The sequence below is a fragment of the Cebus imitator genome, unplaced genomic scaffold (genome assembly GCF_001604975.1).
Source record: "Cebus imitator isolate Cc_AM_T3 unplaced genomic scaffold, Cebus_imitator-1.0 Scaffold17, whole genome shotgun sequence".
NCBI classification, from domain to species: domain Eukaryota; kingdom Metazoa; phylum Chordata; class Mammalia; order Primates; family Cebidae; genus Cebus; species Cebus imitator.
In genome coordinates, this window is record NW_016107332.1 from 8,544,325 (window position 1) to 8,571,217 (window position 26,893).

Consider the following 26,893-nt stretch of genomic DNA (forward strand, 5'->3'; position numbering starts at 1 on the left):
ATTTAATTCTCCATTTTAAAGTTTACCTTCCTTGTAGTTTCAGTAAACAACCTTTTTCACTTGAATATAAATTCCTCAGTAAGGCAATTTACATGTTTGAGCCTAAAAGACATTATGCAAAGTGAAAAAGTCTAGTCAAAAAGACCATGTAATGTATGACTCTACTTCTATTCAATGTCCTGAATAAGCAAATCTGTAAAGACAGAAAGTAAATTAGTTATTTGCTCAGATTGAGGGAGTTGGGAGAAATAGAAAGTGATTGCTTTCCATAATGAATTGATGAAAATGTTCTACAATTATGAGAAGTTTGCACAGATCTGAGAATATTCTGAAAACATTGAAGTTTACACTTTACATGGGTGAACTTTATGATATGTTAATATCAATATCAATAAAGCTGCTAAAAATGATACAATGGTAACTTGCACTAAATTGATTGATAGTAGAGGTGGTAAGAATTCAAGTTAATCAGTTCTTAATACATTTCAAGTAGAGGGAATGGATTAGATGAGAGAAAGAGAGGCATCAGATGAATTTAATATTCATGGCTTGGAAGGATATAATTGGCATTAATATTGAGGAAAAATATTAGGTTTTAGTTCATATAGAAATATTTTTAAATTAATGCAATAATAAGTGTGAGTTATATCATACAGGATCCTCTGTATTTCTTATTTCCAGTTAGAAGCAATAGGCAGCTTCTATAATGCCTTTCAATTAGTTATCATTGTTTCCTGGTATTCCTTTTATATTCTATTTTATTTTATTCTTTTGAGTGTGTGCTAGACCTAGTGACTGGCTTCTCCTGAAGAGTATGTGGTATAAGTGAAGAGGTCTTGCTTCTAATATTTATGTAATAAAAACTGAATCCATCTGTCTTTTTTTCTTTTCCTCTCTCAGAGTTTTAACTCTAATGAAGCCAATTACTATGTTGTATGCTGCCATCCCAAATGACCCACATGGCAAGGAGCACAGGGCAGACCTGAGCAGCAGCTGGTGGGGAATTGAGGTCTTCAATGAATCCAACAGCTTGTAAGGAGCTGAATCTTGCCAATAACCATGTGAGCTTGCCAGCAGGTCCACCCTCCAGTTGAGCCTTGAAATGACTGCCACCTCAGCTGACATTTTGATTGACACCTGTGAGAAATCCTGAAGTGCAGGATCCAGTTATGTCATACTCAACTTCCTGACTCCCTTACATAAACAACTCCAATACATAAACTGTTAAATAATTAATGTGTGTTTTAGGCCTTTAAAGTTTGAGTAATTTATTATTAAGCAATATCTAAGATATCTGAACGTTCAACTAATGCATTCAATTACTGAAGCAATTTACATAGAAATTTGTACTAAATTGGCATTCCATAGAATCCCTCAAGATCTTGTTCAATTGTCAAAAAATGTTTTATTATTTTATTTTATTGTGGTAAGAACAATTAACATGATATCTACCTTTCTGACAAATTTTTAAGTGTGCATTATTATATTTGGCTATAAACACAACGTTGTATGGCAGATCTCTAGAACTTATTCATCTTAACTAAAACTTAATGACCCTTGATTATTAAATCCTCTTTTCTCATTTCCTTCAGCCCCTGAAAACCACCATTCCACTTTGATTCTATGAATTTAACTATTTTAGATACCTTATATAAGTGGAATTATGCAGCATTTGTTTTTCTGTAACTGGCTTATTTCATTTAGCATAATGCCCTCAAGGTTCATCCCTGTTGTCACATATTACAGAATTTCCTTCTTTTTTCTATGGCTTGGTGCTTCACAGTTTTTTGTTATTGTTTTTTAATCTAACTCTTTCCTGCACATGTGGGTCCACTCTTGAGTGTAAAGAGTGTTTTATTTGTTATTGAACCTCCAAAATACACTGCTTGTTAAATATTTGTTCACAATTTTGTTTTAGTGTAAATATCCTTATTTTATCTAAATTCTCTACTTTAAAACACCATATTAGTTATAAACAGGTTTTTTTTTTTTCTGATTTCTTGCATTTGTGGTATAATACCAGGCTTCAAATTGGATAATCCAGTAAAAATACTGTAAGGCACTGCCGACATTGAAAGAAAGGTCTCTCTTAGTTTCATTTCATTATACTATTAATTCGCTATCATATTACTTTTATTTCTTTTTAATGTGACATCTACATAGCTGATTGAGTATGCAGTCTATTATGACACAGGGATTTTCCATAGTCTCTCTTTAATAGATTTGTGTTTTTATGTTAAAAACCTATGTGTTCAATTCAAGAACCTTCACTTAGTCATGAAAAAGATATCAGACTGCTCAATAACATAGCAAGTAAAATTCACATCATCATTGAAAATGTCAGTATTGAAGACAAAAAGTTGTTGCTTATCTATTCAGGATATTTCATGGTCTGCAACTATTAGTGAACTGAAAAGCTGCGCTGGTTTGAAAACTTTAATGAGTTTATATGTAAAACTTATAACAAAATACAATTTTTTAACTTTTTAAAGTCTACTGTGGAATATAAATAAACAGTTCAGGTTTATGGTACTTGCATTTTTTTTTCTGTGATTGGAAAGTAGCTATTGGTTAAATCACAAATAATTTTTGGTAATTTTTTTTTCATTAGTGCTTTCATGTTGGCCATTGTTTCTAGTTCTCTTTAGCCTTTATCTGTTGTTGTTATTGAAGATTTACATCTATTTATTAACATATTCAAGCAACTGAATAGCACTAAAGCTCTATGAGTTATTGAAGGAGAAAGAACCAAAAACATTTTTCTCCACCCTACTGTCATACCAAGAAGGGTATCTTGTAACTGCCATATTTCAGTTGACTATATTTGTCATTAGCTTAACATCCTGAATACCAACACATGCACATGTAGATATGACATATACATTTGTGCTCACGGATACACATAACTCCCACACTCATATATGTATTCACATGGCATACATGTATGTTATTAAGCAATAACAATAACAATGCTTTATATTAATAAAGCCTTTTTTGACACGATGAAAGGGTAAAGAAGCAGGTTTCAATGTGTTTCTCTCATTATTTTTAAACATAGTACAAGAGAACATAAACTCAAGAATTCAAAGAAATTCCACAAATAAAACCACTCAGATAGATTTTTTTTAAAAAAAACTGATTTGAATATCAATATCAAGTTATTAATATGTCTGAATATGTTTGAATCATTTTCGGAACTGCAATGAGAAAAATGTGCTTATGAGACTGACAATCCCTCTGCCAGCCAAGGTCACACCAAAGGATAATGAGTAATGTCAGAATAGAACTTAAAAAAGGATTTAAAGACTTCTGATTTTTATATAAATTGTTCATTTAGTTAGAAAATCTCTTCCCATAATTGCTTCAATTGCAGCTAGATGAGGATTTCAAGATTTTCATTCCAAATTTGTGAACTGATGTTGTCCAAAATGATCACAGAATTTTAAAACTGGAATTGATCAGTAGTATTATCTGGTCCAGTGCCTTTGGTTGGCAGATGAATTGATGTAAATTAATTATCTAAAAACTTTGTAGTTTAGAGAATGAAAAAAAGAGAGTTATTACTATTTCGAGAGAGGAAAGTGAAACGTAAAGATATTAAATAAGTTGCCAGTTTTGTCAGAACTTGTTACTAGCAGTCAGGACTAAAATTTAGTCCACAGATATGTCATTTAGGGTTTCTGCTATCCTATCTTATCTTGATACTGTTGATGGTTCTAAAGTGTCAGCTGGATGTGAAAAGATACTAATTTAATAAGAAAGAGATATATTTCTTGGATCTTTGGATAGCACATGTATTGTCATGCCATGTTGACAGTAAAGGTGGGGTTCTGAATGTCACTGCTTGAAGAGTCTTGAGGTTTATTGAGCTGAACTCCAGAAGGAAAAGGACAGTGTCATTTCAGTATGATGTATGTTTAATGGACTTTATTTTAGTTGTAATATTTTGACTATGCAAAATAAAATAAGATTTTTTTGTTACAAAATATATTTATAGGAATAAGTACAGTTTCTAGCCACACTGACTAAACAAATGTAATTACTCCGAATGGACTCTAAATAGCTTTCAACATTTCATTAAAAAGCAATTACATCTGAGCCTTCCCAGAGCTCTCAGCACGGCTTTTAAAGAAGAAATTACACAAACAGGTGAAATCAACCATTATGAAATATAACCTATATTCCTAAAGAGTAAGGCTCCACAGTGGAAGTGGAGTGGAATGAAGTAGGGGAGGTTTAAGACAGGTGATAAACATGTTTTATATTCAAGGTAACTGTCCTAAGAGAATTTAGCATGCTTACTCAAGGTAAGTATATTTTTGAAATGAAAACTATCTAAATTTTATAATGGTATGAAGCAGCACAACATTCATGAGAGATTTCCTAAAAGTTAAGTAAAAAATGATCTCTTGTAAATCCATATTTAAAAAAAAAATTAGATGTCTTAAAATCAAAATGTAACTGCATGCTCATCTATATTTAGAAAGGTTATAATTGGTTAATCAACACTATTGAATGCTTACTCTGTGCCAGCCACTGCTCTAAACACATTATGTATATCCTTCCAGCAATCCCATGAGGTAGTTGTTACCATTATAACAACTCAGTTTTGTAAATGGAGAAACAGACACAGAGAATCTAAGTAATTTGTTCAAGGTCAGCAACCATCAATGGAAGGTGAGGATTCAGACAGACAGTCTGATGCCTAAGTCCTTGATTTTAACTGCTTTTATATGTTATACATTTACTAGTAAGAATCCTGTGTGCAGACCTGACACTTGTCTGGGAATTTAGAGGTGCAAAGAATGATGAGCTATTATCATAACAACTGGGCATAACTTTATAAATTAAACTAATTTGCCTTTGGGGCTATGCTTCCAAAGATGGCTGAAAAAATGAAGACATCAGTAATCACATGGTACTATAAATCATAACAACATATTTTAAGTAGGAGTTCCTAACTAGGAACTAGGGTCTTTGGTGAATTCACAAACCCCTTGTGATTGTTATGTCCCACCAGTTGAAGATGTGAGAATGTCCATCTGAGCATTTTTCTAGGGAAAATGTTTCTGTCTTTTGTTAGATTCTTAAAGGAATACATGGCTTAATGAATGTCTAGAACAGGGATGACCAAACATTTTTTTTTTGTAAAGGTTGAGATAAAAATATTTTAGGCTTTGTGGACCTTAGGATCTCTTTTGCAACCACTCAACTCTGCCGTTGCAATGTGAAAACAGCTGCAGACAATTCACAAAGGAATGAGTGTGGCAGTGTTCTAATACAACTTTATGAACATTTAAATGTAAACTTTATATAATTTTTATGTGACACAAAAATATTGTTTCTTTGATTGTTTACCTTTGATTTGAATTATTCAGAAATGTGTTTAAAAAGGCTTTCTTAGCTCAGGGATCATAAAGAGCAAGTAACACTCCACATTTGGCTCATAGGTCATAATTTTCCAGCCCCTAGTTTAGAGCAAGTGATTCTTAGTTTAGAATTGTGGGGATCATCCACGAAGTTTCTGAAATGTAAATTGTCAGGCCTCCCTGCAGATCTACTGAATCAGAAACTCTAGAAATGGGCCAAGCAGTCTGAGTTTTAGGAGTCTTCTAGGTGAAATAGATCATACTAAAATATGAGAGCCACTGGTCTAGAGTCATGGCTCCAGACATTCAACTCATTCATTTCTTCCTTCATTCTTGCAACAAATGATTTTTTAAACTATTATTTAAAAAATAGTTCAGGGGTACATGTGCAGGTTAGTGATACAGACAAATTGTGTCATGGAGGTACAGTGTACATATTATTTTTGTGATATGCATAGTCTCAGATAGGTAGTATTTACATAGTCTCCCTCCACACTCAAGTAGGCTCCAGTGTCCAGTGTTCCTTTCTCTGGGTCCATGTGTACTCAGTATTTAGCTCACACTCTTAAGTGCCAACATGTAGTGCTTGGTTTTCTGTTCCTGTGTCAGTTTGCTTAGGATTATGACCTCCAGCCTCATCCATGTTGCTGCAAAGGACATAGTCTCATTCTCTTTTTATGGCTGCATAGTGTTCCATGGTGTATATGGACCGAATTTTCTTCATCCAATCTACTGCTGATGGGCATTTAGGTTGACTCCATGACTTTGCTGTTGTGAATAGTGCAGTCATGAATCTGTGTGTGTGTCTTTATAGTAGAACAATTTATACTCCTTTGGCATATACTTAATAATGGGATTGCTCAATCAAATAGTACTTCTGTTTTAAGTTCTTTGAGAAATTGCCACACTACTTTCCACAATGGTTATACTAATTTACATTTTCACCAACAATGCATAAGTGTTCTCTTTTCCTCTGCAACCATGCCAACATCTGTTGTTTTGACTTTTTAATAACAGTTTTTCTGACTGGAATGAGATATTCCAGTTTCAATTTGTATTTCTCTAATGATTAGTGATGTTGAGCAAAAAGTGATTTTTGAATGGTTAATTATATTAGACTGGGAATACAGTGAAGTTTTTACTATTTTTGGTCTTTATAGATGCAAGGATAATCACCTTATAAAACAGGAGTTGACAGCTTTCTGAAAACACCTTACTTTTTGAAATATATTTCATATATAATCACTTGATGATCCTATACATAAACACACATATCTGAAACAAAATAATCACAAAGTTGTATGTACCCTCAATATATGTGATGCACCCTGATATTATATTTTACTCGATTTCTAATGTATTCAACCTGATACATTGATTTTACACTTCCACTATGAGATCACAACTTATCAAAAGATACCACAATAAAATGTGCTCACCAGTGCAAATTCCTTGTTGAGAATCATCTGTTCTACTAAAGATGACTCATTGTGGAAGAGGTGGGGTTGCATGTGGCTCCACATGTGAGGAAACCACCAGAACTCATCCACAGACCGAAGTAAAAGGTCATCCCCTTCATCTTCCTCTTCAGTCCCTGTAAAACATAAAGTTAAAATAGCTTTAGTAAAAACTTCTGACTAGCTTAAAGGTTATTTTTGTCAGATTTATGTTATTTTTCATGCTCCTGGTATATATATCCAATTCTGTGGGCTTTTTAATCAGAAAAAAAGACCACAGTCTAAATTGAATCAAAGACAAGAAGACTTGGGATTAGGACAGGTTGGGTAGGCACAGCTAACCCCAGGTCAGACAGTTGTTTAATTTAAAATTTAAGGGTATTTTACATCCTTATATTTGAAGGATAATTCTCAAATAATTGAACATAAATTTTAACTCATAAAATTTGTTAATTTTTTTCTGATTACAGAAATAACATATGCTTATTAAAGAAATGTGGAAAGCACAGGCAAGTAATATACAAAACCAAAAAGCAAACACAAAAACAAAAACAAAAAACCTACAAGACCATCTTCTAGAGTTAACCAGTGAAAACATTTTTGTATTATTTTCAAAAATCTTTTCCTACTTATATTTTAAAAGTTTATCTCTTGCTGTACTACTTTTGCACGCTTACATTTTCACTTAATGTTATACATATCAAATTTCCCATTTTAAAATAAATATTTCATAAAAACTAAACAATGAGTCTGATAACTGTTTATAACATAAATGTGACCTGAGAATTTAAAACTAGTATTTCTTTTTCTTTTGGGAAATTTTTTTTTAACATCACCCAATACATGGGAAATAAAAGCAAAAAAAAAAACAATATTGTTATGCCATAGTTAAGAAAAAAACAATTTACTTCTAAGGAAATTAATTATATTGCAACTACCCAAGAATATACACAAATGAAATGATAAGGTTTTGGTATGATTTTGTATAATTTTACTATATTCAGCTCAATTTACAAATGTTGTGAATCAATAATGTAAGAATTAATTCCTGCTTGCTCTCTTACTACTTAACTATATAAATAAAGTAAAACAGTAAGTCCTGGCTTATAGTGTGGGGTGTATTATTTGGTTTATTCTTTCATAAAGTAGTATGTTTTACAGATGGGTGTTTGATTTTTTTATTCTTTTTACTTAAATTCAGGGAATAAATATTAACGATTGTTATAAGAGTTTTCTCTGAATGTTCCATTTGTGTGTACTAAAACAAACATATCCATGGTCATGAAAGTAGCGCCATGAAAGGATTAAAGCATGTATTTGGTGTCACTCAGTACCTGGAGAAGAGTACCTAGTTTTGCCACTTAATTAACTATGTGACCTTGGACAAGTTGACTTCTCCAGGTCCTAGTTTTAAAATGGGATTATAAATACCTATTTTACAAGGTCTTAGCCAAGAGTCAATGAGATCAATTTATTAAAGCACTTAATATTGTGACTTGCAAACAGTAAGCACTTTTTGAATGTTAGGATCTCCTTAAAAATTCTATCTATTGCTTTATGCTTGCTATGTTTTGAATTTAAATTTATTCACACTTTTTAGAATCTTTGCCTGCCTAGATTATACAGTCAAGGACTGGATTCCTCTACCCTGTACTGTAATATGCCACTTTCCCAGAGCAGTGAATAAATGAATAATTTAATTTAGTCTAAATTTAACAAAGTCAGTGGATTCAGCAGCTCAACATGGCCACTGAAGTACATGTCAGTTTCTTTCTTTTATGTATATTCCTTGAATACATTTCATAATTCATAGTCTTCAAAAGTTGTAAGGACCTTCAGGTTTAATTAAGGTTTTGGCACCATCAGTGCTACTACAGAGTAAAGAAATTTCTGTTTCTGTTAGAAATTTTGGAAAGTAATAAAGTCCTATAATAAAGATGAAAAGAAGAATTCTTAATTTTTGTTGTTAGCTAACAGTTAGTATTACAGATTCATAATTCATTGACTTTTGTTAATATATTAAGAATATGGAATCTTAAAATTCAAATGAAGAAGAGCTTATCACTCCCTCAGATGAAGTGTTTTATTACCGATGTTTCTCATGGTCATATTTTAGCAAATTGAGGCATAGATTAGAAAGAGTTACTTTATGTCACACATGATGAAAGCATTGATAGTTCTCCCACACTCCTGAAATTATTTTGTTGTGTTTTGAATACAGAGTGTTTGAAAAATGCTTCCATTCATTTCAAATTCTGCTGATCATTATTGCAAGTGGCAGGAAGCACATAATGCACACTTGACCAGGTAGGAGGTCAATTATTCAATTTAAAGAAAATTTTGTGGACTATTGATAGAAGCAGATGAATGACTGATCATAATATCTTAGCAATTTTTATATATTAGAGACTATGTTAATGTATAAACAGCCTCAAAAAAGCAGATGGTACGTTAAAATCTTTCTTTGTTTGCATCATGGATTGATTTCTGTCAGCTTTTCTCTTATTTTATGCTGGTCATATAATTCAAAGCCACATGAGGCAAATCTATGACATTGGAAACAGCTTAATAAAAAATAAGATACTAAGCCATACTGAGGACAGCAGAAGAATCTCAAATGATTTTAACTCCAACTAGATGAAAGTATTATTACATTTTGTGCTTTCTGTAAACATGTAATTTTCTATATCTAAATATACTTAAATTATATGTGGAAATATCATTTGTAGTTTGTATGTGACCAGATTAGCACAAGTAACAGACCATTAAAATATCTGTGTTCAAATTAAAACTTGCACTTTGAATCTGATCTAGATCCTGGTCTAGATAATTATGAATGAAAAAAATACATTTACCTTTATTTAAAAATTATTATTTTTTTACATTTCCTGATTATCAATGAATAAAAATATGTCAGTTCAGAAGTAAAATACATGAAGAGTTTTTTTCCTTTACTATCACTTTTGGATAATCTGTGTTATGAGATAAAAATATGCTTATAAAATTTCTTTAAGTTTGCCAAAATAAGAATAATTTTAGAAAGACCTGTAGGTTAATTTCCTTAAAAGTACAGTTATTGCATTAAAATAAGATATATATATGTGTGTGTGTGTGTGTGTGTGTGTGTGTGTGTGTGTCTGTATAAAATTTCAGTGTCTGTATTTTCTCTTTTGTAAAAATGTCTACCTTATATTTGTGTAATTTGTGTAAAATATTATAATTATGATTTCTTAATATTAAAGATATTTCCTAATTTTCCTTGTACATTGAACCTGGCATGGTTCCATATATGTGGGCAAAGAACAAACTACTTTAAATATTATATTAAATATAAACAACTGTGGGATGATAAACATTGACTAAAAGCTACCCACAGTTTAAAATTAGAAAATAGTGCCATATGAATTGCCTACTATTTACATTTTGATAACATTTGAATGTCATATGAAAATAATTTTAAAATTAATAATAATAAAGATTTACATAGCACTTGTAACATGCTAGGCATTGGTCCTTAATAAAAGATATATTGTTATCCCCATTTTGTAAATATATAAACTGAGGCACAGAAAATTTAAGTAAACTGTGTTTACATAGCTGGCAAAATGTCAGAGTCTGGATTTGAACACAAAGTTTGTTACTAGTATCTAGTCTTTTAACTAATACTCTACACAGAAAATAATTAAAAAAAAACACACACACACAAAAGGGGAAATAATGTAACACTTTTCATACTGTCATGCTTGAATGTTAATGATTTTACAGAAAATGGTATTTTTTTTATAAAATAATCTCTCATGGAAAAGACCAAATTAAATGTTAATTCAATTTGCAAACATTATTCGTGAATTAATTATTGATTGGGTCACATTTAATTCAAAAGAACAGTAATGGTTGTCACCAGAAATCATATAGTGGGCAACTCCTCTTTCAAAGAAAGCATCTGAAGACTATAATATCTCCATTTTTCAATTGAGCTTTTGTTATGCAATTCCATTCAAGCTCTAAATATTTTCAGACTCTACTATTTCATTCTAAACTCCATGCTTTTATTTATTTATTTATTTTTGCCTTTTAATCAGCACTGTATCCTTCCTCTTTCAATTTGGCACCTGTGGGTGAATGACTTTAGGAAAAGCTTAGTGGCATGCCCTTTTGCGGTGAGATTGTTTTTAGCATGTGAAGGACAGAGAAACGGAACGGGAAGGAATACGTAAGAAATACAAATAAGTGAAGCAGTCTAAAAATGCAGAATGAGTCATTGTTACACTGGGCATATGTGATTAAATGTCTTCAAAACAGTGAGCCTCATCCATCAGCATCTTCATGCATTGGGAAATCAGATCATTCTGGGGGAGAACTGAGATAGTCAGTCCAGTCTGACAAGGCCATCTCCTCATGGTTACATATCACAGCCAAGTGTACACGTAAGGAATGCACCTCCTTGATTTGCAATCTTTTTTCTATAATGTGAAATCTTTGGATAGAAACGTGACAAGATAGGGGTGAAGCACATCTTTCTGATATCCGAAAGGGTATCACTGTTATGTAACTCAGTGCCAGAAGAAACTTTGATATACATGAGTGCATTAATAAGTATTCAATATAATTATAATGGCACTCTTGAAACACGTTATAGGTGCATTTCAGTGATCCAACAAATAAAGTAAATATATCAATTAAATAAAAATTACATATTGATGTGAAAGAAATTAAACTTCCAAAATTTATAAATTTATAAATATTTCTTATTCTCTAAAGTATGTTATCACCACAGTATTACAATGCAAACTGTTCTATTATTTTTGTTATATTGGTTTCAACATAAAGAGTCAATAACGTCTCCTTAAAAAATATAACGAAAATACACCTTTCTTTTTTGCTGCCTTTCTTCAATAACTATTTCTGTGATACTGACTGGTGTGCTTCTCATTTCCCAGTGGTTGTGTACTGCGTGCATGTTCAGTGTTTTAAAGAAGAAATGGGAATTGTTATAATCTCTATCAACATTAACTTTGCAAATGTTTAGCAGGTTTAATAGGTCTCAATATGAAAAGTAAATAAAAGCTGAGGCGTTATCCAGATATATTTCAGCCAAAAGAATGACGTTACTTACATTATACAGCTATTTAAAACAAAATAGTATTGTTTGTGTGTGAACTCCAAATAATCCCATAATTTTTCCCTCTGCATGAGTAGATACAGCCTTTAAAGCTATCTGCTTTATAACTTCATAGGCAGAGCTTCTTAGGTCTGAAATAATTTACTGAAGGGGCTTTTGAAAAAGATTTACAAAACCATGTCTATTTTCAAAATTGGAAGCTGAAATTGCTTTGCCTGTGCAGATATCATGACCCAAATCTTTTTCTGCAAAATATCCTTTTAAAATATGCTATCATTTGATTTATTAACTGGTCTACATACTAATTTTCCTTCTATTACTTTAAGCAGATTTACATGTTTCAAAGCAGGAGATAAAAAGTATCTCAAGTAAAAGCCAAGAAGACATTGCTATTTCAATATTCTGATAAACCATATTGAGCTTTTACATTAAAAGGCCTCATTGAGTAAAGATATTTATGAAAACTAAAGACTACCTTTAAATGGAATATTTTAATGGGTCAATAAATTGCATACATGCATACAGAATAAATGCTGTGAAATGTTTTGACTAAGATGCTGTGAAACAACAACAGTGAGAAGTTCTAAACAAAGCATTTAGTTCACAGCATAGATACACAAATAGAAGCAGACTATAGGTATTCCCTTAATACAGGCCACAACACATAGTTTAGTACTCTTTTTGTCAAAGACAATCAATTTTATTAACGTAGACCTCTCTAAAATGGTTCCAGTTGTTTCAGTGCTAATATTCAGAAAATAAAAGTCAACATTTGGAGATGAGGGTAAGTAATAAAGTAAGAAATATCAGCACACAGTAGCACACGGATAACAATCACATTTTGAGAATTTGTTGAGAGGCTGAGACTAAACAGAAGTACAGTTGTGGGTGGATAGAGATGGAAAGAAATACAAGTCTGATTGTGATAGTTTTAATATATGTTGGGCCAAATTAGTGTTTTTTTTTTTTTTTTTTTAGGTAAAAAAATCCTGCAATGGAAGGTAAACTAGCAAGATGACCCTTAGTGTGCGTTACATTTCGTTGAGCCTGTAAGTTTCTCTCTATCACCAGATGTTTTCCAAAGGAAAATAATAGGTACAAAAGTATCTATCACATCAACTATTTGATAATTTAAAAATTCTGTCAATTATTATTATTCGTATTTTCATCATCATCATCACCACCATTGCTATGCCTTCTACCCGTACTGTGCTGAGAAACAAGATCCACAGTCATACTCAGAACAGTGGTTATGATTTCTATTTTTTAAAAAATGAGTTTAAAAAGTCAATTCCCTTCCTCTTTTGCCCTGGATTTTAACAGTATTTGCCAAAGTAAATATGCTCATTGATTTTGGATTTGGCTACTCAAATAATGTCCCCAAGTTTTTCTCATAATCAATCTTGAGAATCTATTTCTACTACTTATGGATCATTCAAAATTTTATTTCCTATTTATGTGTAGCTGCCTGAGAACACAAAGCTCCTTACCTGTGTGGTAAAACTTCCCTGAAAATCCAAGGTTGAAGGTAAAATTTGCAACCTGAGTGCGCAGTAAATTTTGAGTCTCTAGTAATGCCTGAAATAAATAAGAAATTGACATGATTTTAGAAAAATAAATATGAAGTTTTGGGATGCCTCTTTTGCAAATGTGTATGCATGAGTAAAACAAAATGATATGAGCTTTCTTGCTTTTGATGGGTACTGTTATGCAGTATTCATATTTCAGGTATTATAATTATTGTCATTATTTTTACTGAAGGTCAGCATATTATGAAACAGTCAAGTCCTAAGCACAGTATGCATTGTTTAGGGGCAGCTGTCTAACTCCACAGCACTGAGATCATTTTTAATTTCTGTGTGAGACATTTCTTGGATTTCGGATTATTATACCTCCTTTACGTGGTGAAAATTTTTCAGAATTGTTGGATGTAGACAAGCCCTGTTTTCTTGGTGAGCAATAGGAGGAGAACTTCTGTTTGAATTGCAATTTACTATTTTATTTAACTGGGCTACCTCCTTTATCATTTTTAAAGGCATAATTATTAAATTGAAAGCTTGAGTTTGTACTTTACAAACTAAAGAGCAATGTATATTTTATAAGATATTGCTTGCAAACCTAGTTATGAAAAAGGAAAGACCATGTAAAAATAGATACCCCTTTTTGTTACTAATTTCATAACAGAAATTCTCTAAATGTGACAAACATTTCTCTAGTTTCTAGATTTGGAATTATACAATGTTAAAGTCTGGTTCGTGGACAGGATAATAGCAAACTGATAATAATGACACAGAATTAGTCTGTAAATTTGTTGCCAGTCCTTTCACTGCCATTATTCCTATGCCAACATGTATGGCATAATTCAGAACTCTTATAACATGGTCTGCATATTGATTCAGAATTGCTTTTTCTATTTTTAATGAATTTTTAAAGAGGACATACTTTGTACTGATTAGAATCAGAAGCTAATTTCAAACAAGAGATATTAATAAGACTGATTTTTGATTACCCCTATCCATCTGTTAAGGAGACTAAGGAGCCAGAGGTTTAGACAATTTTTTTTTATGAGTCTTGGTAGCTAAGCATTTGCTTCAAAGACTTGAGAACCTATTTATTCCTTTACAGTGAAAGGAGTCTCCTGATTAAACAAAAGATAAACCACTAAGTAACAAAAATTTTGATAAAATATAAAGTCAGTGGTTAGCCAAGACCACAATTAGACTGGGTGTCATCATGTTCAATCTTATTAAATATTAACAGCTAAGTAGACAAAGGCAAAAATAGAATCATTAGCTTAACTCAGATCTACAAAATATTAAAATACATTTCTCAGAGAGATTAAGCTAAATATTAAAAACAGTCGAGTTTAAAAGTCCATTGAACTAGTTGAGCATATTGGGAAATGCTCTGGAATATAGCCTTAAAATAAAAACATTATTCATTATTTCCCATAGTGAGTTTTATATTCTGGCTTTTTTTGGCCATATTCCATGTGTAATTTCTGAGTCTCCTTGAGGTTTTTAAAAAACGTATCCTGTCTGCTATTCTCCTCACCACTCCAATTTCATCCACTTAGGTTTCTTCCTCTGAGTTCTTGAAGTCATTCAGTATTCTGCATTTACTTGTCTGTGAAATGGGGTACATCTGAATATTTATTTTATACTACTATTATGAGAATTACACTGGATAGACATGGAACGTGTTCAGCTAAGTGTCTGGCAAATAGCATGAGCTCAATAAATACTGTTATTGATCCCTGAGTCTATCATTCTCTCTCCATCAGTTAGGTATCCTTGGTGCCTCCAACACACTTTCTATTTCTCCCAAATCACCATGTATGCTGCTTAAACTTACCTATCCCCCACCTCCTACATTTCCCCATGCCATTTCTCTATCTGCTCTTTTTGCCTAGAAAGCCTCCTTAGCTCCCAATCCCATTTCCCAAATCCCACACGTTCTTTATATCTCTGCCCAAATCCCAACTTTTTGTATAAAGCCTCCTCTGGTATGTCAAAGTAGAATCCTAAATTATTTTCTTAAGACTTGCATCATTTTTGACTTTATTGCATCCATCCTGTATCTTACGTTTTCCTCTACTCTCTGCACCTGAAGGTCATACAAAATGATTCAAACTAAAAAAATGCCAGAAATAAATTTAAAGGAGAAAAGTGCTAAACCATACAAATTAAAGAAGAAAAGTAGAAAAAAGAAAGAATTCAAATATAGGAAAAACTAAATAAAAACAACATTTAGTAACATGAGATACATAAAAATGAGTAAGGTTTGATGTATTCAAAATATGATAAAATTCATACTGATACACAGCAATAAATTGAATTAGCTTCATTTATTTTTGATTTTTATCAGTAACATTTTATTGAATGGTAATATGATAAACATAGTTCTTGGGCCATACCACAAGATGATATCAAACAATACAGATAGGATCTAGCATTTTACCAGGATGTTTTATAACACGGATTTTTATAGCCTTGTGTCATAGCTCTCCAAAGCAAATTCAGAGAGGCAAAAGTAAGTGGATATACTTCCACTGTGGCTAATTAGCCATATGAAGAACTTGACAGCCCTTTTCATTGTTGAAAAAAAAAATAGAGTTGTCAAGTCACGGCCTCCCAACATGTAGGCTGGATTAATGAGGGAATAAAAATTATAAATGCTATAAGTAAAAACAAAACAAATGGAAAAAAATGCAAATCTGAAGAAGTTTTCAAGGCTGCCTTGTTTAGTACAAGTAAATGTTCTTTGGTTTACAAACTTCGGAGAAGTTTTCATGTCTTTCAATGACAAAAGAGAGAAACAAATAACAAAGAATATACACAAAATTATTCAAACTAAAAAAAAAAATCAGAAATAATTTTAAAAGAGAAAAGTGCAAAGCCATACAAATTAAAGAAGAAAAGTTGGAAAAAGAAAGAATTCAAATATAGGAAAAATGTATATTGTCAGAAGAAATATTAGGGCAAGGATAATATTTTTAAAAAATTTAAGAATAAATTAAGCACAAAGTTATCTTATTCTTTTAAAACCCCTTATTTTGGAAAAACTTATTAATGGGCCAGAAATAAAATGTCTCAATTTGGGATAAAAATAAAATAGGAAAGCCTAGGATATAGCAGGTAGCTGTAAATACACGTTTTTCTCCCTGAATGTTTTCTGTGGAAACTAACTTTTGACTATACATAATAAAATGTGGCCAGGTTCAATGGCTCATGCCTGTAATCCCAGTACTTTAGGATGCCGAGGCAGGTTGATTCCTTGAGGTCAGGAGTTCAAGACCAGCTTGGCCAATATGGTGAAAACCTGTCTCTACTAATAAATACAAAAATTACCTGGGTGTGGTGGTTCATGCCTGTAATCCCAGCTACTGGGGAGGCTGAAACAGGAGAACTGCTTAAACTCCAGAGGAGGAGGTTGCAGTGAGCTGAGATCGCACCCTAGCATTCCAACCTGGGCAACAAGAGTGAATCTTCATCTCAAAAAACAAATAAAAAATAAATAAAATAAAAATAAAATGTGTTTAGAGTTTTGACAATAAATATTATTTGTTTGTGAGTCATAAGAAACAATATACATGGCTTTGAAATATTTCCTTTTACTGTTTATGAAGAACTCACCAAGTAACTTGATTGTATATTAAAGAGAATAAATGTATAACTTATTTATAAAATCCAATAGTTTATGATTTTAATAAATATTACTTGCATTAATTCAATATTTTCCTAATAAATTACTTACTATTTAAGCAAGCAAGTCCAGGCTAGGTGAGGTTGGCTCAGACCTATATTACTAGCACTTTGGGAGGCTGAGCTGGGAGGATTGCTTGAGCTCAGGAGTCAAAACCAACCTGGGCAACATGGTGAAGCCCCTTCTCTACAAAAAAATATAAAGATTAGCCTGGCCTGGTGGTGTGTGCAATGTACCTGTAGTCTCAACTACTTGCAGGGCTGATGTGAGAGGATTGCTTTTGCCTGGGAGGTTGAGGCTCCAGTGAGTCATGCTCATGTCTCTCTACCCTGGCTGACAAAGTGAGAGTAAGAGAGGAAGGGAGGAAGGGAGGAAGGAAGAAAAGAAGAAAGGAAGGAAGTTAGGAAGGAAGGAAGGAGGGAGGGAGGGATGTGGGAGGGTTGGAGGGAGGAAGGAAGAAGGGAAGGAAGGAAGGAAGGAGAGGGAAAGAGAGTCTAATTTTGCCCCATATAGCTACATACTATTTGATAAAGGCAGCAATGGTATTCATAATTTATTGTGTGTACAATTTTCTAGAGAAAACCGCTAAAATTGTTAATTCAGGGGCCCACTTTAGGAGATACTACTGATTTTGTCTGCCATGATGTCTAGAAATGTGCATTTCATCATATACTCCAGCTGGTTCTAATAAATGTCAAGCAATTAGTTTCAAGTTGCCACATGAAATGAATTACCAACATGCTTGTAAAATATCTACTCTCAGGTTTATCCTCTGGGGATTCTGAATTGGAAACAATAAAAATGAAAACTAAAATTCTGTTTTTAATGGTGATTTTAATGTCCAGCTTCAATTTGGACACATTACTAGCATTAGGACACTAGTGTTCTAATAATACTGAGTTAGTAATTATTTACATTAATTTCAATGTGTTATGCATATTTCTTAAACCATATCATAGTAGGTTGTTACTAATCAGATAACCCCTTCCCTAAGTGTACCTAGGTCATGTGCATACTTGTATTTTGATATAGTCTTTGATATGGTTTGTCTGTTTCACAACCCAAATCTCATGTCAGACTGTAATCTCCACATGTTTAAGGTGTGGCCTGGTGAGAGGTAATTGGATGATGAGGGTGGTTTCTAATGGTTTAGCACCATCTCCCCAGTACTGTCTCATGATTGAATTCTCACAAGATCTGGTTGTTTCAACACATGTGGCACTACCCACCAACACTCTCACTCTCTTTCTGTGAGTCAGTTAAACTTATTTGCTTTATACATTACCCAGTCCCACGTTTGTATTTACAGCAGTGTGAGAATGGACTAGTACAGAAAATCGATATCAGGAGCTGGGCACTGCTATGATGACACCAGAAAATCTGGAAGCAACTTCTGAACTGGGTAACTGAGTTTGAAACAGTTTGGAGGGCTCCAAAGAAGACATGAAGATGTGGAAAAGTTTGGAAATTCCTAGAGACTTTTTGAGTGGTTGTGACCAAAATGCTGATAGCGATATGGACAATGAAGTCCAGGCTGAGATGGTCTCAGATGGAGACGAAGAACTTACTGCACACTGGAGCAAAGGCCACTTTTGCCATGTTATAGCAAAGAGACAGGGGGCGTTTTGCCTCTGCTCTAAAAATCTGTGAGACTTTGAACTTGAGAGAGATGATGAAGGGTGTCTGTTGGAATAAATTTCTAAGCAGCAAAAAGTGTTGAAGATATGGCCTGGCCCTTCCTAAAAGCCTAATTGATTTGCATAAAAAAGAGATGGTCTGAAATGGGAACTTATATTTAAAAGGGAAGTAGAGCATAGAAGTTTGAAAAAATTACAGCCTGACCATGTGGTAGAAAATAAAACCCCATGTTCTGGGGAGGAATTCTAGCCCAAGCCAGCTGCAGACATTTGCATAAGTTAGCAGGAGCCAAATGTTAATCGCCAAGACAAGGTGGAAAGTGTCTCCAGGGCACTTCAGACCTTCACAGCAGCCCCTCCCATCACAGGCCCAGAGGCCTCAGAGGAAAAACAGTTTTTTGGGCCAGGTTCATGGCCCATATTCTCTGTTCAGACTGTGGATATGGCACCCTGCATCCCAGCCACTCCAGCTCCAGCCATAACTAAACAGAGTCAAGGTAGAGCTCATGTTGTGGCTTCAGAGGGTACAAGCTCCAGGCCTTGGTGACTTCCAGGTGGTGTTGGGCCTGTGGGTGGAAAGAAGGTAAGAGCTGAGATTTGGGAAGCTTCACCTTCAGAGGATGTATGGAAATGGCTGGATATTCAGGCAAAATATGCTGCAGGGGCAGAGCCCCCATGGAGATCCTCTACCAGGGCAGTGCAGAGAGGAAATATGGGGTAGGAACACTCATACAGAATCCCCACTGGGGCACTGCCTAGTGGAGCTGTGAGAATATGGTCATCATCCTCCAGACAACAGAACGATAAATCCACTGACCAGCTTGCCTTGTGTGCCTGGAAAAGCGCGAACTCTCAATGCCAGTCTGTGAAAGCAGCCACAGGGGCTATAACCTGCAAAGCCACAGTGGAGAGGTGCTCAAATCCTTGGAGTCCACCCATTGTATCAGTGTGTCCTGGATGTGAGACCTGGAGTCAAAGACGATTATTTTGGAGTTTTAAGAATTAATGACTGCCCTGCTAGGTTTCAGACTTGCATAGGGCCTGTAGCCCCTTTGCTCAGGTCAATTTCTCCCACTTGGAACAGGAGCATTTACCAAATGCCTGTACCGCCTTGTATCTTGGAAGTAGCTAACTTGTTTTTGGTTTTACAGGCTCATAGGCAGAAGGAACTTACTTTGTCTCAAATGAGACTTTGGACTTGGACTTTTGGGTTAATGCCGAAATGAGTTAAGACTTGGGAAAGCATGACTGCATTTTGAATTGTGAGAAGGAGATGAGATTTGGGAGGGGCCAGGGGCAGAATGACACAGTTTGGCTCTGTGTCCCCACCAAAATGTCATGTCAAATTGTAATCTCCATATGTTGAATGTGGGGCCTGGTTGGAGGGGATTGGATTACGAGGATGGTTTCTAACGGTTTAGTACTATCCCCCAAGTGCTGTCTTATGAGGAGTTCTCACAAGATCTGGTTGTTTAAAAATGCGTGGCACTTTCCCCTTGCAGTCTTTCTCTCTTTCTCCTCCCATGAAGTAAGATGTGACTTGCCTCCCCCTTGCCTTCCTCTGGGATTATTAAATTTCCTGAGGTCTTCCCAGCCACGTAGAATTGTGAGAGAATTAAACTTCTTTTCTTTAAATTATTCAGTATTGGGTATGTCTTTATAGTAGTGTGAGAACAGACTAATACAGTTTTATATTTTCAAAATTTCAAAACAGCTACCTCAGAGTGAGAGTGTTTGTTTTACATGGTCTTTTATCGTACTTAGTAGCTCAATAAAAAAGTTTCTTATTTATCCTAACTAGATTCTGATATGGAAATCAGAAGATGCAATTTATATTTATATTTTCCAGGTAGAAAATATTGCTTTATAGAAAGATTTAATATTCCACCCAGATAACACAAGAAGTAAGCCAAAATTGAACATGCCCATATTAACAATCTAACCTTAGTAATCTCATGTCCCAATACAGCAAGTTTGTATGCCCACCTCAATAAAATGGAGTTGGGATTCCATAAATTTTCACACAGATACTATTTGTCAATGTGCAAATGAAGATGAATAGGACTGGCCCAGGATGAAAGTACGAAGCTTTTGAGGTTTGCATTTGATAGCTCTACCTTTCTTCTTACTCATCTCGATCCTTGCTTCTTTTTCTTTCTTTCTTTCTCTCTTTTTTTAATAAACTCTTATTGAACTTATACCAACATATCAAATCTTCTATGTAATTTCATGTTATACAGTTTGGCTCGGATTGTGAAATGGATAAGTTAATTAATTAAAAATGAGTGAATGCTGAAAAGTGAATGAGATAGTACTAAGCAGGTATAGGGGTGTTTATGGTCAGAAAGGTTGAAGTGTATGGATCCTACTTCTGAAATCACACTCAATCTAAAAAAAAACAAAAAAAAAAAACAAAAAAACAAAAAAAAAACAAAACCTGGCGAGCCAAAGGACACTTTGATGTTTCAGAGAAATGTATCCTTTCATCTCTCCTCTCATCACTTAAGTATTTCATTGCCATTTTTCTTTCTGGTCTATCTCCAGGAAGACAGGAATCTAAACGTCCACTCTCTTTTGGCACTCTTCCCTCCTTTTGCAATTGTTCATTCATTTATTCATGCATTCATTTATTCATTCAGACAATATTAATTGAACTGCTATGTTTAGGTACTCTTCTAGGTATTCAGGATAGAGTGGAGAATGGCAACAATAATAGCTAATATTATCAAGTTTTACTATGTGTTAGATGAAGAGAAACACTCTAATTATTTATTTAAATCTTCCAATAATCTCTTTATTAATCCTATTTTACAAGTGGAGAAAATAATGATACATAAAGTATGCTAGAGAAGCTACATAAATTATGCTAAGTATGGAGTTAGAAAGTACCTGATAAACAAAACTGGTAAATTTTCTGTTTTTATGGAACCTACATTCTTTTTAGGCACTCAGATGACACATATAGCAAATTAATCAAATAATTGTTTAATTACAAATTGTTACTAGTGTTGCAAAATTAATTTTAGTACCATGCTATTATTGAAATAGACACAAAGTATCTATGTTTTAACAGGGTAGACAGTGAGATCAATAAAGTCCGCCCTGGAAAAGTGGCAGGCCATTTTGTTGAGGCACGGAAAATAAGAGACCAGTTATGCTTAAAACAGGACATGGGGAGTCTGCTACAAATGATAGGGCCAATGGGAACACATCTTAGGGTCAGTAAAGACCTTGGCATCATTACTTTCAAAATTCAGTTACCCAGGATTGGAGGGCAAATTTCAAAAACTAACTGCACCCAAAATATATATATGGGTAAGGGTAGTGGTCTCATAGCATAAGCAGTGTTTTTTGAATACAGGAAGGTTAAATGTTGATACTAATTAAACATACTGGTGAAGAGAAGAAAAAAATTAAAAATCGGTTTGACCTTATAAAATAATATTAAATCATGTCACGTATATGAAGAGTTTGCATTTTCTGCCTGATTATCAAAGAACACAATGAAGGTTATATAAATCATTAAATTTGAAGTGCATTTATAGTGTTGTAAATTTTATTTGATTGCAACAGCAAGACACTCCATTTGTCTTTGACTCCCTTTCTAGTAGATGTGAGTGGATGTGCCTTGTGCCCTAAACGTTGTTACTGGACAGTGTCCTGGTCATCTCCTTTCCACAGAATTATCAGCCACTGATTTTAGCCCATTCTGAAAATGTGTAAGATGATCTTCTGCTTCTGTTTTATGATTGGTAGTCTGGTTCTCTGCCTAAGATCAGAAAATTTCCTTAAAAATAGTGAAATGCTGTTCAGGCCTTGTGAGTTCTAATCTCTCCTTCAACTGTATCCTACTTCAGATCATGTAGACCATCTCAAACTGTGTCTGTGCCCTGCACTCTGTTCCTCTGGTTCCTGTGTTTCTCATGCTTTCCTGAATTGACTGGAATTTTGAATCAAATAAGTATATTTGAATCAAATGTGATCTCATTATACCCCTTCAAATGCTATCATTTCAGACACTGGCATTTTTGTTTATAAGGTACTTCCTCTAAGCCTGGTATCCAATTATATTTTTAATATCATATTCCTATAAGCTCTTGCTATCAAGCCTCCAACATAACCTGCAATATTTTCTGACTTCGAAAAATATAAATATATATTTTAACTTCAGAGATCATTGTTTGTGTGGCACAATTATTTACTTAAAAGCTTTTTATAAGATAATAACAAAAATGACTCATACTTTCTAAAGCCGAAGTATTTAAATAAATCATAGAGTAATAGTGAGGTAGAGGTTGAACTAGTTAGGATTTCTTTTAAAATAGCAGGAGGAATCTTTTAGTCATTTTAACCTCAATGGCTTAAAAATGGCTTTAGGAATAATATAAAACCAAATAGCAAAGAATAACATATATACATAACATACTTGTATAATAACATACATCCATAAACAAAATAATAAAGTCAAAGTCTTTTTTGGGTCATAGTGGGAGCCGAGAAGCTTACAACACAAAATATCCCCAAGAATTCTGAGAAACTATCACCTGAGAATTGGATCCAAGTTCTCTTTGCATTAGCTTGGAACTTTAAAATGTAACCTGAATCCCTCTGCAAAATCCTGACTTTTGTGTTGGAAGGCCAGGTTGATGGAGATACTTTGTACTGCCTGTGGAAGCTCCAGATCAGGTACAGATTTGGTTTTCACTGTCAGAAATGGCTTAAGGTCTGCAAAATGTGGAAGCTTGAGCTACCTCCTTCTTCAGAATTACACAGATAATTTCACTGTGTAAGAAGAGATAACCAGTGAAACAGAATCTTTACCACAGGCAAGTGGTAAACCAAGTCATGATCTACGGCTCACTAGATCTATAAAATTTAGTCTGTGAAAAAAATAATTGTATCTTCAAAATGTTTAGGAAAAACACTGTATCATACCCCATTAGAGAGATTCTCAACCCACATTAACATACTAAAGTCCTTTGGTAGGAAAAATCTTGCACTTAATGTGTCTTAATTTTTACCTCAAATAATCACCCAGAAACATCCACCTCCCCTTGTCTGAGTTTGTGGTTTGCTTATTTAGGAAAAAACATTAGGTGAGTGGCTAATCATGGGAAGGTAGAGGTGTCTTTCAGGGTCATGATCTCCTCTATTAAATAGAGTTTCCTACCTATTATGCAATGCAAATGAAAAATGTAATAGCTGTGATTTTATATGAAATGGATTTTGAATATGCAGGCAGTCAAATAATCACATTAACTGTCTGCAAGTGATCTGTACAAAGGAGTGTTTTTCCATTATTCCTGGACTTGCTATCCTTAAGGAGACTCAGATAAAGACAAATTCCTTTATATTTTGGAATTCTAAAAACATATTTAGGATTAACAATTATAATTTTGATAAATAGTATACTATATTTCTTGGAGCATCTTACTATTGCTGAGAAATTGTGAAAAACAACTATTAGGTTAATAAAAGCAAATTTTAAGTTGTTAATGAAATGTGGATTAACTCAAATTTGTATGATCAGTTTTATAAAGTTTTTGAAATTTTTCATATGATACATAGTTGAGTATTTTGTAAGCCCACAGATACATACATCTTTAAATGTGTACCCCAAAACACACTTTCAAAGGCTGAATATCTAATCATGAGTCAGTTTATATACATTTGAGGTATTAAGGCTGATTTTTTAAGCTCAAATGTAGTAGAAATTTCTCAGTACACTGACAGCAGGATAAAGATATCTAATTTTAGATTTTGTTGTAAAAAAACCATTATTACTTATATAAAACCATAATTGGTTAAAGAAACTAGAAGAAAAAATACATACTAAAATCCATTGTATAGCAAAATATTTTAAGATGAGTTTTTACTTCACTTGGAAGATAAATCTTTTTCTCTGGATAGTAAGTCTCTCCCTCTGACAAAAACTTAAAATTTAAAAAATGAAAACTCCTGTGAGATTTTCTTGTCACCTCCTCAACTCAGCCCTATTCAAAGCCTAATTATGATGTACATATATAACAAAGCAGGTGACATAATCCAATAAACACCTACTTGTCTACCAACTTTGATTTTTTGTAGATGAAGGGAAACTAGTGAGACACTCATGAAGTAGAACAGCAAAACCAAAAATGCACAAATGGTAATATTTATCAGCATAGCTCTCATTTCCCAACAGGAGAAGTCACCATTATAATTATTTTCTGTATGAATGGTATGCTTTGGAGTTCTGTGATTGACATTATCCACTGTTCACATTATTTCTTTGATAAAGACATTTTGGCGTAATTTCACTTTAAGTGAACTGTGTTGTGTGCTTACCTATTCAAGAACTATGTAAGCAGCTAATATAGGTACTGGAGCTGTCCCAGGCACTGGAGCTGTCCTAGGTACTGGAGATTCAGTTTTGAATGAAACAGTCCTTTGGTTAAGAGTTTATATTTCAGTGGATGACATAAACAATAAACAAATAAATTACTAATACATTGCAGGTGAATGTGTGGGAAGCCACTGCAGTTTTTTGAGCAGAGATATAATGTTCATGATTTATACCTTAAATATTTGGCCACTGTATGAAGAATTGCCTGGACAAGAATGGAAGAGGGAAACATGTAGAGGAGAAAAAGTGCCAATTGAGAAATAAGGGTCTTGGAGTTTGTAGTAAAGTAGGAAGAATATGGTAAGAGTTGGGGTGTAGTTTGAAGATAAAGGTTCTAGAACTCTAGATATCAAATGATAGATTACATGCAGATTGTGAAAGAATTGAATGTAGCATGTGATGACTTCTAATTTGCTCACAGGCTTTATGTATCAGATAAACATTGTTTGCAAAGTAACAGCTACTTTTGTTATTCAGTAGTGAAGTATCTCTTCAAAATCCCAATGTAGCATTTAGTGAGTTGACTTCATCAACATAAAGCAGGTTTTCCTTATCTATGACATTTTTGACACCTCCAAATTTTAATGTACATGTTTTCATGAGAGCTCAAGAAGCAGAGAATAAAAGCAATCTTTTTCCAATATTTTGAAGAAAAATGGTAGAATGAGTAATCAAGGAAAATAACTATCCTCATTCTTTTAGAATTTAAGAAGCATAGTAGATACAGGTTCATTGTGGAGGAAATGCTATATTGAAACAATTTTCTAATTTTACAGAAGGAATCTAAAACAATGAAGAATAAAAAGCATATTATTATCAGTACTTTAATTCCATTCACTGAATTATTGACATAAAACTCTTCCTTATTATTTCGCTAATATACCTTATTTAATATTATAAAAAGCCACAAAGTACTCAAATTTATGGATTCAACATTCCTTGTAGTACTTGTATAAATGACGTATAGTAACTCTTTTAAATAAGCTCTTATGGAATCTCTTGGCCAAAAGATATTTTATAGACTATGAGGATGTTTTATTAATTGATTCTTTAGTTTAACATCGCAAATATCTCTTATCCTGGGCCAGCAGTGAGATAGTCTCTTTAAAAATCCTACATCCCACATTATTTTACATTAATCACTAGAATTACCTTGGGAATTTTTGAGTCATCTTTATTCTTCCTAATTGTTGCACACATCAAGCAAGACAGATATTTTTCTACAATATCTTTGTTAATTATTAACATATCTCACATTTACATAATATACTTTTTGGGGCAATTTCTGTGTAACATTTCATGGCTAATAGGAAGCAATTTGCTTTTCTTTATTAAGTGCATTAAAACTTTATGCCCCAGACATCGTTGACGGTAAACATTTGATTCTGCTCAAATCTAATGCACCGAGGCATTTCGCTGTGCCATATTAGGTTTATTTATGTGCTGTGTTCTGCATTGTTAGCTGCTAATGAGACTTCAACTCTTATTGCTCTAAGGCCTGAACACTAACCTCATTTTAATGAGTTCATTATTTGCTGTCTTCTAAAAGGAAGACAACAAATTTTCCTTTTAATTAAAGGTCAAAACACCCCTGGTGAAGTAAAGAGAAGAGGTTATCAAACCCTAGGAAAAGATGAGAGATAGCTCCTTCAGATTTCTAAGCTAAGCAGAGTGAGTATAGACTGGTGTAGGCCCTGGTTTCTCAAGACTATAGACAG

At 33.5% G+C, this 26,893-nt stretch overlaps 1 protein-coding gene across 1 annotated transcript in view; it reads right to left on the bottom strand.

The window, feature by feature from the left end:
• Positions 1 to 26,893, bottom strand: part of NDST4 (N-deacetylase and N-sulfotransferase 4) — a 262,071-nt gene that overhangs the window by 145,993 nt on the left and 89,185 nt on the right. Inside the window, exons 2-3 of the mRNA XM_017510605.2 lie at positions 13,439 to 13,526; positions 6,809 to 6,963 (exon numbers count right to left, since the gene is read on the bottom strand). Coding sequence (XP_017366094.1) covers positions 6,809 to 6,963; positions 13,439 to 13,526 — 243 coding nt within the window. The remainder of the gene's footprint in view (positions 1 to 6,808; positions 6,964 to 13,438; positions 13,527 to 26,893) is intronic.